The following is a 13,432-nucleotide window of genomic DNA, read 5'->3' on the forward strand; positions in this document are numbered from 1 at the left end:
TCCAAGAGACAATCAATAATGACTCTCATGACCATGATGATTCATGGATAGGAAAGGTGATTTCCAGAGGTTTAAGGTAAAATAAAAATGTCAAGTGTTATAATTGTAGCAAACAAGGTCACCTTAAAAGTGATTGTAAACAAGGCATTCTTAGAAACAATGTTTATTCTAATCAAAACAAAATGCCCTTTCCTTCTGGATTATGCAGAAGGTATAGCAAAGGCAGGCATTAAAGTATAGATCAACAAGAGATTTTCAGGGTAACACTTTGCCATCAGGAAACTCTGTGAAGGCGGGCCTTTTGCAGGCCTCTATGCCAAATCCAGTTTAGCCATTTACTGCCATCTAGAAGAAACTCCTTCCCGGATTAATTGAAGAGCCTAATGCCTATTTTAAGAAACCATACTGTTCTGGATAATAGAACAGCTATAGAAGAGACAACAAAAAAATTTAGGGTAAACCATAAAGCGAGGATTTTGGCAAACTTCTATAAATGGACAAAGACCAGAATTAAAAATACAAATAAATGACATTATTGTCTGGTAGACATAGGTGTGATGTAGCAATAATTTCACCAAAATCTTGGCATCCAAATTGGCCTCTTCAGGAGGTAAATATTCAGCTTTTAGAGACTGAAACTTTATCTCAGGTAAAACAGAGCACGAATTTGGTCAAATATATAGACCCGGAAGGACAGAGAGGAAAATTAAAGCCACATGTGGCTATCATAGCAATGAATTTTTGGGGATGTGATTTGTTACAGTAATAGAATACTCATATTAATATTTCCCCAGTCTTAGAAACAAACCGTAAATTAACATGTTTCTGGGAAAAATATTAGAAGGTATTATAAAGAATAGTCGCTGACCATTGAGGTTGTATAAGAACAGGGCACAAGAGCTGCTAATATTCCAAAGGCACCAACAGTCCTACCTTTTAAATGGTTGACAGACAAACCTGTATGGGTTGCATAATGGCTTTTAACAATAGAAAAACTGCAGACTTTATTATAGCAGGAACAATTAAATGTTCAGCATATTGAAGAATTAACCAGTCGTTGGAATTCTTCTGTATTTGTTGTTAAAAAGATATCTGGGAAATGGAGAATGATAACTCACCAAGATAGGATAGAGAATGGAGTATTTTCTTTGAGTTTGTCAAATGCAAATGGACTAAACATTGTTGATGCACTTATTGCCTGTATATGTTGTATATAGTTAATGTACTTATTGTATATAGTTTTTCTTATATTAGTTATAACCTTTTTATATTAAACAAAAGAGGGGAAATATAGTGATATTTTGTTTATGATATATCAAATAATGTTTGCCTGAAGATCAGAGTGCAAAGCTAGCCGTACTAGTCAGCCATACAGGCCATGCAGTGGCGGCACACACCTTTAGTCCCAGCAGCCACACCAGTTAGCCATAGAGGTCAGGTGGTGGTGGTGCATGCCTTTAATCCCAGCACTAGAGAGGAATATAAAGTGAGATGAGACAGGAACTCACTGCCTTTTTCAGTGAAGATTTCATAGAGGTAAGAGCTCTCTAGTGACTTGGCTACTTTGCTTTTCTGATCTTCAGCTTGAACCCCAATATCTGTCCCTGGGTTTTTATTATTTATGCTGCAATCTGTAATATGCACATAATTTTTAAATAATAGAGAAATTTTGTGTTTTTTTTTTTTGTTTTTTTGAGACAGGGTTTCTCTGTGGTTTTGGAGCCTGTCCTCCTGGAACTAGCTCTTGTAGACCAGGCTGGTCTCGAACTCACAGAGATCCGCCTGCCTCTGCCTCCCAAGTGCTGAGATTAAAGGCTTGCGCCACCACCGCCCAGCTAATAGAGAAAGTTTGAATTAACATGTATAACCTTTACTCAGTGGTGCATGATCGCTACTTAGGAAGTGCTAAAGAGTAACTACTAGGTACTATGATTATACCTAAAAATTCTCAGTTGATTGATTCTAACTGTGGAACATGGTTTTTATTTTGTTACTCAAGGTCATTCTTAGCCTACCCATCTATCTTAGTCAGGGATTCTATTGCTGTGATAACTCTGTGACCAAAGCAGTGTGGAGTGGAATGTGTTTATTAGGCTTACACTTCCATATCATTGTTTACCATCAAAGTAAGTCAGGACAGGAACTCAAACAGACCAGGAACCTGGAGGCAGGAGCTGATGGAGAGGTCATAGAGGGGTGTTGCTTACAGGTTCCCCACGGCATGCTCAAGTTACTTTATTATAGACCCACCCATGGCCACCTGCCCAGGAATGGCACCACCTCCAATGGGCTGGGCCCTTCTCTTTGATTAATTAAGAAAATACTTTAAAGGCTTGCCTGCAGCCTGATCTCATGGAAGCATTTTCATAATTAAGGTTTACTTTTAGTTTGAGTTGTTGATGTTAAATCGAGCCAGCACACCATCCTGTGACAGTTTTTTTTTTTTTGGCCAGGTGTTCTGTGTTGTAGTGAACAGTTGTGAGCAGTTTTCTCAGCCCCTCTGTGCCCTCTTCCCTTGATACAGTTCCTTCTGCCACCCAGCTGCTGCTGTTACACTGCATTGGTTCATTAGCCTGCCCTTGTAAGGTCAAGTGCAGCTCCTTCTGCAGACCTTTCCTCTACTCCCCTCCTCACCAGTTTGCGACTCTGATACTCGTCTGCCTGTAGCGACCCTTGTCCTGATTTTTCTTTTCCAACTTAGATTATGTGTTACTTCTAATTGCTATAATGAGAATATTTGACCAAAAGAACTTAAGGAAGAAAGCATTTATTCTAGGTGGCTCAGGTTTTACAGTTCGTTGTGGAGGTGGGAGTGTGTGACCACTCATTCCATTAGCTAAGTAGTCAGGAAGCAGAGAGAGGAGAGTGCAGGCAAGGTGGGGTTGTAAGAGCTCAAGGCCCACCCTTCACTGGTACACTTCCATTAGATGACTCACTTACAAAACATCTACAGATTTTCCAATAGTACCATTGCCTGGGGACCAAATGTTCAAGTACACGAGTTTGTGGAGAATATTTCTCAATCAAACTGTAACAGATTGTAAAGTCTCTGAAGGCAGGGTTCCTCTGTTACTCAGCTTAAAAAAAGATTTCTAGTGCTCCCCATACTTGGTAGTTACATACATTTCTAGAGTCTAGCATGCTTTCCCACACAGGATTGACACACATGACAGTTACATACATTTCCAGTTACACATGGTAGTCACATAGATTTTTTTTGTCTCTGTTAAATTGTGGGGGCTATAAAATTATTTTTTATGAATGAGTATGTATTTGTCTGTTCTTGGCTAATTTTGGAAACTTTTGAGAGTAAATTGTAGGAGACTGCTCTTTAGTTTCCCAGTGCCCAGACCCGAATAATTACACAGAAACTATATTAATTATAACACTGCTTGGCAAATGACTTAGGCACCTTCCTGGCTAACTCTTACATCTTAAATTAATCCATTTCTATTATTTTATATTTTACAATGAAGCTTGTGGTTTGTTACCTCTTGTTTCTTGGGCAGCTACATGGTATCTGCCTCCTTTGGCAGCTACATGGCATCTCCTTGACTCCACCTGCTCTCTCTCTATAGCCATTCCAGCCTGGCTATATTCTGCCAAAGCAGCTTCATTCATTGACCAGTAAAAGCAACACATAGACAGAAGGTCATCTCACATCAGTAAATGTATATTTATTTTATATTTTGTATACTATAGTATATATGTACATTTTTGAATAGCATCAGTCAGGCTTTGTATTTCTCTTTATTTAGTGTATATACAAACCACATTAGGACCTTGCGCATTGGTAAGGTCTTTCTGTGGAGTAACTTTTTCAAGATAATGAGAAGCAGTGTTTAAATGTTGACTGTCAACTTGGAACTCAGGTATATCCTGAATTAACTTCATGTACTTCTCTCGTTGATAGTTGCTAGATTAGGTCAGATCTGCATGGGGTCAAGAAGTCTACAGAAGAGTCATGTGGGATGTTCAATCGCCTATTTGCCAGTGTAGTTTTCTTGCTGGTGGAAGACTTAGGGAGTCTGAGACAGGCCTCTTCTGAGCATGCTCACTCAGTGTTGGCGTGATCCTGATACACAGGGAGGGCCCCTTTGAGTGTTTGCATTAGGAACCTGCTCTTAGCCAGCAGGTAAACTAAGATGCCACAAGTTAACATGAAAATAGGAAGCTTCAACTGTTCTGTATTTTGTACATAGTGTATTTGTTAGAGTTTTTTAGTGCGTACAGTTAATGTGGCAGCCTAGATGAGATAATGTGGTGAGAACTAATGGTTTATTTTGTGGGCTTCTGAATGTCAGAATTTATGACCTTAATGTTGCATTAATAGCTTCTCTCCATTTCATATAATGCAAGGCAATGATCATTTGCTTATTATTTGACTCATCTTTATGGGAATCACTCCCATATGCCAAATGATATTTCATGTGTGTGCCTGGAGAAGAGGGGCCAGATTGTCGTTAATGCATTTTTGAGACTGCATATTGCAGAGTCTGCAAACTGAAATAGGAGTTATTTGGTTCCACTTTGATATTTTTCAATTATTGTTTTATAAAAGATAGGCCATTTGAGAATGATTGAAATCTGGGCTGGAAGTTGTTTGACTCTGTTCACCAGACCATTGATGGCAATTCAGTCTTCTTCTTCTGCCTTAAAATGGCAGATGGGATTAGACTTTTGAAGAGCTGTGGTGTTGAGTTTTTGTCCTCTTGCCTACTGCAGGAACACCGAGAGAGCGTATTGGCCTATTGATGCAGGCTGGGCAGGCTGATGGCTCCTGGTTGCCACTTACTTTTTGAAGCCTCCTCAGCTTACTGTTAGATGCTGTGCAAGCACGGTTTCTTTAAATATGTGTCTACATGAAAAATATCAGGAATATAAACTATTTGAAATGCCCAGACTTTGAAACAAACTACTCAGTTTTTAAAGTGTGAGTCCAGTGTCTCAGGTTATCCAACATCCCTTTGCTCTCTCTTTCTTTATTTTTGTATTTTTAGTGAATTTTTTTATTATTGAAAGCATAGTATACATTCTTAGTAGCAACCAAGGATGAACAAAAATAGACATTAAAATCCATCTGATTGGGGCCTGGAGAGATGGCTCAGCGGTTAAGAGCATTGCCTGCCCTTCCAAAGGCCCTGAGTTCAATTCCCGGCAACCACATGGTGGCTCACAACCATCTGTAATGAGGTCTGGCGCCCTCTTCTGGCCTGCAGACATATGCACAGACAGAATATTGTATACATAATAAATAAATATTTAAAAAAAATCCATCTGATTTTTAGGAGTTTTTCTCTAATAATGTAGCACAATATATTCTACACAAGTAAACTGTAATGAAATCTGGGATACTTGCTTGTTGATGGCCATGAACATTTTTTAAGGCTGACGTTTTAGACAGACTTTCTCAGGTTGTCTTTTCAACCCAGTTTTCATGCTAGCTGTAGGTATTTGGACACAGGTATTCTAATTATCAACAGAACCCTAAGCATTTCGATAAACTTGATCTCTGAGTAGCAAGCGACTCAGTATCATATTTGATTACCTTTAGATCAAGATCATTATTAGACCTTTATGCAGATACATTCATCAAAATACTGCACCTATATTCATGAGGAATATAGGTGTGTACTTGTTTTCACATCCTGGTTTTATACTTTGTTAGTGATGGTCTTAAAATTGGAGTGGGTGTTGTTGCTTTTTTATTTTCTGAAGAGTTTGCATGGAATCTGAATTGTTTTTTTCCTTAAATGTTTTATAGAATTTATGAAAAAAGTTGACTTTTTTATAAGCAGGATTTGATTCAGTTTTAAAAACAGATGTTAAAAATTTTGACTTTTGCATGAAATTTTTCATACAATTCATAGCTATAAAGTAGTTTATAACATTCTAACATTCTCTGTTTTATGTTTTCTGTTATCACTTTACTATCCACTGGAATCTGTACTGATACTACTTTTGTTGTTTCTAATATTTGTAGCTTACATCATCTTCTCTTTCTCTTCATTCAAGCCAGATTTTCGTCAGTTTACTAATGTTCCTCAGTCATAAAAATTTGGTTGTTGGTTTCTTTTTTGTTGTTGTTGTTTATTTTCTTTGACTTTTGGCTTTATCTTTTTTCCTTTGCATGCAGATTTTAAGTTGCTTTCATTTTGCTAGGTAGAAGATGGAAATTTAGATAATTAATTTCAAACCATCATTATTTAATTATATTTGCTATTTATGTGAGGCAGGGATTGCTACTTAACCTAGATGGCCTGGAGCTCACCATCCTCTGTGTGCTTTTATTTAATAAAGTAGCTGTCTATTCTTATTTAGTATATGTGCCTGATAGGCAGCATTTGATTGGATTTTACCTTTTTTATGCTCTAAGTAGTTACGTCATTTAATTGGAATGTTTAGAATATTTATATTTAATACAGTTATTGATTTGGTTAGGATTAAGTCTGTCTACTTTGTTTTTCTATCTCTTCCATTTGTGATGTACAGTCCAGCTTGAAACTTATTATTTGATTCATTTTAATAATAAATGTGATAACATAGTTGTAATGAATAATACAGGAAAGTAGAAAAAGGTAATAATACTTTTCATTTTAATTTGCTCTCTTCTTATATATTGAAATTAATAACTTGAAATAACCCTTCTATAATCTTGTGTACACATGAATTGGCTTTTTAGATAATGGAGTAGGATCATGCAATTTATTTCGTTTTCTTCAATATATTGTGTTGATAGTGTCCCATTTCTTAATTAGTTGGTTGATTTCTTTAGCCAGGTCTCAGTCTGTTGTGCATGCTCCCCTAGAATGCACTTTTGGGCAGGTTTCCTGCTTTAGCGCCTCCGACACCAGCCTCACCTGTTCATTAGCTTATGCTCTAGTCATTTTGTGTTGTGTGACCAAATATGCTGATGGAAACCATGTAGGATGAAGGGTGGGTGGCTGCCTTGTCAGCGTGATGGTGTTTAGAATGAGCTCACAGACAAATGTCTGAGTGTCTGTTCGGGGGTTTACAGACATGTTTAGCAAAGGAGGGAAATCCTGAGATGGTAACTCCAAATAGGACAGTTTCTTCAATTTTAAGGACATCAGAGATCCATGGGACATTCAATTATGTAAGCAACATGATATGATGTGTTAAATACTTCAGAAGGGTTTGTGCTCAGCATATTTGGTGCACAGAGACCACTGTCTGTATTGAAGAGTCAAGGAAGGAGAGATGCAGCTGGAAAGGGACCATCTAGCAGAGGTAGTGAAGTGTGTGGAGGGCACAGGTTTGTTTATTTCCCAGGGGGTGAGGCTGGTGTTGGGAGTATGAGGGGGGATGCGATGGAGGGGAAGCTAGAATACCATGATGGGCTCTTTTGTGAAGGATCGTCTGTGTATATTGAGAAGTCAGTGCTTGTGTTGTTGGAAGCAGAGCCATCAGGGATTTTAGGACAACAGGAAGATGTGATCTGTTTATCTTCCTATTTGAAAAGTTACCTTTGGAAAATGTCAAGGTGGAAAGAGAAGAGAGACACACGTGTGAAGAGTAGGTACAAGTAGGTAAGAGTCAGAGCAAGAGGAGATGAGACCTGGCTGCAGGGACGAATCAGAGGCCGCATTTGTAACTTAGTACCCATCAATCAGCATGTCTGCATCTCACCCTCTCCACCGTCCTCTCTCTGGAGCCACTTTTGTGTGCTCAGATTTTGTGAGATCAACTTTTTAAGATTTCATGTATGAATGAGATTGTACAGTATTGTCTGTGCCTGCTCATCTCATTTAACATAAAGATTGTCAGTTTCTCCATGTTGATGCAAATGATGGGACTGTATTCTTTTATGGCTGAAAAGTATTCCATTAAACACATGTATATATCTGATTTTACTTATCTATCATCACTTGATAAATATACTTTCTGTTCCTTGTCTGTTATAAATAATGAAGTAACAACATGGGAGCGTAGTTATCTCATAGATCTCATTTGCTTTGAAAATAATCAGGAATGAGACTTCAGAGTCATAAGGAAGATTTATTTGTAATTTTAAAATCAATTTGCATATGGTTTTTATTACGACTATTAAGATATTTATTATCAAAATTTTAAAACTTTATGATTAGAAATAGCCCTTAATTTATCTGCCTTTTTATATATACATATATGTATATATAATTTATTTTCATATTTATTTCTTAGATTGTATCTTCTGATAATATACACTGCCTTTACTTAAAAACTCTCGGTTGTACTTTTAATGTTGTGGATTTTTAGAGGAGCTGAACTCAGTGGCTTGGAATAATTACTGATTTTACTAACTCTAGGCTAATGCTGCTTAAATTTTTTTTTACTTATGACTCTAATTTGTCTGTGAAATTTATTGTCCCCAGGTATATAGATATAGAAACTAGATCTACAAATAAAATATTTATTGAAAATAAACCATACAAAATGTATTTATAAATATTTTGGTATGTGTATGTATATATGTAAATATATAATTTTATCTTTTATTAAAGAGGAAAACAAACCTTCATACTAATGAGATACATGTACTTGCTTATGTGGTACTGCACAATGTCAAACATCTTTAGTGTTTTTCAGAGTTTGGCTGACATTTTGATTTTGTAGTCATCAATGCTGAGAATATGCTTCGCAAAAATACATAGTACCAAATGACAGAAGTATGTTTAATACCATTTAAAATTGTGCCCTAATTCTAAACCAAAATTCTTTGAAGTTTCTAAACTGTCAACTCAACTAACAATTTTAAAACCAAACATTCAAACACAGTACAGTCCAAATATTTGATACATCCTGAGAAATAATAGGAAAGTATTAGAAGTCTTTGTTTTCTGTAAAAATGTTTTTCTATAAGAGCAGGCAATTTTGTGTGTATAGTAAAGAGACTAGTTCATTGTATGCTGTCATTTTTGAGTCCTAGTGAGTATTTCAGGCTGTCTTCCTTGGTGTTGCATGGTCTGACATGTCGTGCATATCCAAGGCGAGTGTGCTGTACAGCTAGGGAGTGCAGTATGGGTGAACACTGCCAGGGACACTTCAAATTTATTGTGTGTTTGATTTTGATTCAATTTTTGGTCATTGTGTGCCCAAAATATTTTTATCATCCTCACATTTTTCTTGACTCCCACAGTTAGGTTTGCCACCCCATTACAGCAGCACAGTTTAATAACTTGTGCTCTGGGCTTTTGATTACTCTCAATTTCATCAGTATTTGGAGTAGCTTATTCTTGAGCCCTTACTAGTCTAGGGCATGTTCAGCAATTATTAGAGCTCTGGCATCAGTAAGCTGCTTTGCTTATGAAGTAACGGAGCCAAAGTTTGCCATGGTTTGTGCCCTGAAGTAGGTTTCTGGGAACTATTGTTTTGACTGAGCATTAGATCACTTTAGGAGATGAGGTACTTACCGATTATTTATGCTAACTACAGTCATTTAAACTATTTTCTCTCTTTATTATGTATTGTTTAAAATGCCTCCTTTCTTTTTGCTCTAGTTCCAAAGGACCCGAAGCCCCAGTGGAGACGGGTAGCATGGAGTTATGACTGCACGCTCCTGGCTTATGCTGAAAGTACCGGGACTGTAAGGGTGTTTGACCTCATGGGAAGTGAGCTCTTCGTCATTTCCCCGGTGTGTGTACATTTCAAATCACCCGCCACATGTTTCTTCTCTGTATAAGTTGCAGTGGATGAGTGTGAAGAGAGGCGAAATACAAGTATAAATGAGAATAATAAGCTATGATCTTAAAATATTAGCATCTAGTTAATAATTGTACTTATGTGGTTTTTATTCTTTGTATTTGTTAATGCACCTTGTAGGCATAAGCCATTTTACAACAAGAACTGAACAGAAATGATTAAAGTCTTTGGTTTTTGTTTTTTAAGACAGGGTTTCTTTGGAGCCTGTCCTGGAGCTCTGCCTGCCTCTGCCTTCTGAGTGCTGGGATTAAAGGTGTGCACCACCACTGCCCGGCTCAGAAATGCTTAAACTCTTAAGATTAGGGGATGTCTGAATTTAAAAGGTTTTTTTTTTTTTTTTTTTTTTTTTTTTCAGTCAATGAGGTAGAGACTAGCAAAGGAGCAAAGGATCAGGTCCAGGGAAAATTTCTCCTGTCTTTCAGGAGCAAGGCTCCAGTTAGAAACTGTCTCCTGGACTCAGAGTGAAGGGTTGTGTGGTAGTCTCAGGAGAATGGAAGCATGGTTTCAGTGGATCTACATTGCTATAGAAAGGAGGGATGGGATAATGTCGTTGAAGGAGCTGTGGGCTGCGTTCCTGCCACCCAGCTCCCAGCCGACTGGCTAGCTTATGCCCCAAAATAACAACACACAAATTATATTCATTTAAACTTTGCTTGGCCCATTAGTTTCTAGCCTCTTCTTGGCTCTCATATCTTGTTTAACCCATCTCTAATAATCTGTGTAGCACCAGTCTTACTGGGAAAGATTCAGCATGTCTGACCTGGTGGCTTGCTTCATCGCGTCTGCCCAGAGAGGAGAGGAGGCGTCTACCTCACTTCCTCTTCCTCCCAGCATTCTGTTCTGTTTACTCCACCCACCTATGTTCTAACCTATCAGGCCAAGCAGTTTCTTTATTAATTAACCAATGACCTTCCTCCATCATAATGTGAAGCAGGGAAGCTTAGGATGTGAGGACCATCTGTAAGGAGAAGCAGTCCTTGTTTATGGACTTGAACAGTCAAGCTACATTGTGTGTGGGCCTGGTGGTTGATCCTGATGGGGTTTAAGTCACAGTGGGAGCATGAACAGTGTGTGGGCCTCAGGCACTGCTTCCTCCATCTCTGGCCCTCATCGTTTCATTTAGGACATCTCAGTTTCTCTTTTATCATGGTATGGATTGTTGATAGGCTATTGTGAGGGAAGAAACCCGTGAGTTGTTGCAACTGAGTCAACATCTAGAGCAGCTGGACTTTGTTACCTTAAAAGGGAGAGTAGAGAAAAAGCAATGGACTGACTTAGGAAGTTAATGTTGAGAGCCAATGATAGGGAATGATTTTCCTAAGAAATAACAAGTGGAAACATGGAAAGACTGAACAGAGCTCAGATTATAGAAGTTCCACAAAACCTAACTAAGGTTCAAATTACCATTTAACAGGCAAATGCTGTCCAGTGGGACTGTAATGAGCGCTATCTATGCGGTCAAGGGTAATTTTACCTTTTCAAGTGGTTGTCATGGGGATGTGTAAAATTTATGGAGATTGTGTTTTATTTAATTACAGTACATCCAACACATGATCATTTTAGCATGTAATCATTTTTAAATGTTGTGAGGTGTTTGCATTTTTTGCTTTGGTACTAAGTGTGAAATTTGGCAAGGGCTTTGATATTCATATTTGTAGACTCTGTGTCTGGATTAGGCCTTTGTGGGTGTTTGTTGAACAGTTCTAGATCATGAAGAATTCTTTGAAATGTTGGAACAAAACTTTTTTTCTCCATTTTCTTGAATTAATTTCTGTGGGCCTGCAAATTAATTTTTAAAAGAGATAGATTAGCATAATAAAATGTTTATTTGGTACCTGTATTTCTGAATGCATGGGGCTTGATAGAAAAGTGAAAAACCTAAAGAAACAGTTTGAGCCAGGAGCTTATATCCTGTAAACTGTGGAGATGTGGCTTTACAAGGGCAATGGAGTGTGGGTTGATCGGGTTGTTGCGCTGTGGGAAATGATGTGGAGATACATGAAGGACTGACTAATCTTTAAAAGACTCACATGCTTATTTAGATGTGCCTCTTTTTTCTCTGCCTACTTCAGAGGGACACTATCACCAAAAGAAATTTGTGCCTCATTTTTAAGTAATGGAAGAATAGAGGGCCTTGTCTGTCCATTGATTTTTAGTTGCTTTAGCCTAAAATAGTCTTGCCAAGATGGAGCATTCTGATCACGTTCTAGGTAGATACTGTTATGTATGCCTCCAAATGTGCTTAGACTTTCAGATCTCCATCAACATGGTTAGATAGGTGCTTGATGGAAAGGCTGACATTGAGTGTGCATTCTCCCCTCTGAATTGTTGAGTAGGCATGTGGAAAGTGCCTGAAGTCTTTTTAGCATAGACTGTTGCAGTGGAGATTAATACTTGACAGCTTATGTCTGGGAAGAGGCTGAATGGTGGCATCTCCTGCTTTCCCCCCCCTTCTTGATTTTATAGGGAATTTTAATAGGAATGTGCTTATTTGGCTGAGCATTTCAAGGAGCCTGCTGTGGTCTAAACTTGGTTTCATAGCCAGTGTCTGGGATATTGTCTAGTTATGTGCTATTTTTCTGCTACCTCTATAATAACTTAATTTCCTATTTCAGGCATCTCTTTTTCCTGGTGACTTGAGCTATGCCATAGCTGGATTGGTATTTTTAGAATACAAAGCAAGTGCACAGTGGTCTGCAGAGCTCTTGGTCATCAATTACCGAGGAGAACTTAGAAGTTACCTTGTCAGGTAAAAATGCATTGGACATCATTTTGATGTGATGTTTATTCTTCTGAGCTAGTGTCTGATATTGATATTTTTTTTGTCAAACTATGAAAAATTGCAAATACATTAGTCACTTCTAAAGACTTGTATAGTGAATACTCATACATTTATTTCTTGTATTTCATAGTGCATTAGAAGCATCAAATGCTTGAGAATGCATATTATTAAGAGTTCATTATGTTATCATAGTTTTTTCAGAGATGCACTTTGCAGACAGTGGTATGCACATGTCTTAATTGTAGCTCTCTGTGAGTTTGATTAGTGCACTGATTTGTACCATTCAGACCACTGTCAAGAAATAGAACATTGTCACCATACGAGAGAGCTCCCTCCTCCCTCCCTTTTCCACATCTACCCATGACAACTACTATTTTCAAAGACTTTATTTTTAATCATAAATTAGCTTTGCTTATTGAGACAGTTCACATCAATGGAATCATATATATATATAATATTTGCAGAAATCTCATTCATTCAGCATATTTTGAAATTCATTTATTTTGGTATATCGTTACTTTATTCCCTTTTAACCACTGATTCATCTTTCATGAATTATACAAATATATTTACATTTATATACACAAGTATCTCATGGTTTGTTTATTCATTCCTTTTTAGATAGACTTTTCAGTTTGGGGCTGTGGCAAACTGGACCATTCTTGACCATTGGATCATGACACAGATTGTATGATGGCCATTCGTGCATAAGTCTTTATGGATAACCATTTTTATTCTTCCTGGGCCATTATCTTCCAATGGGATTGCTGGGTCATAGGGTCATGTAGTTTATTTTTATATGAAACTTTCAGACTTTTAAACAATATGATTGTATCAGTCATCTTCCCACTGTAGTGTGTTTGGTTGTTTTATGTCTTCAATAATGGCTGGTGTTGTCTGTCCCTAAAGCCTAGCTGCTACAGTATCTACTGGTGTCCGTGGTGGTTT

General features: G+C 37.6%; 1 protein-coding gene across 1 annotated transcript in view; it reads left to right on the forward strand.

Moving 5' to 3' along the window:
* Positions 1-13,432, forward strand: part of LOC121432455 (neuroblastoma-amplified sequence) — a 309,448-nt gene that overhangs the window by 13,806 nt on the left and 282,210 nt on the right. The window contains exons 7-8 of the mRNA XM_041630447.1: positions 9,501-9,634; positions 12,318-12,451. Of these exons, the coding sequence (XP_041486381.1) occupies positions 9,501-9,634; positions 12,318-12,451 (268 nt within the window). The remainder of the gene's footprint in view (positions 1-9,500; positions 9,635-12,317; positions 12,452-13,432) is intronic.

The sequence above is a fragment of the Microtus oregoni genome, unplaced genomic scaffold (genome assembly GCF_018167655.1).
Source record: "Microtus oregoni isolate MIOR12 unplaced genomic scaffold, Mior012 000034F_ref0000314, whole genome shotgun sequence".
In the NCBI taxonomy this organism is placed as follows: Eukaryota; Metazoa; Chordata; class Mammalia; order Rodentia; family Cricetidae; genus Microtus; species Microtus oregoni.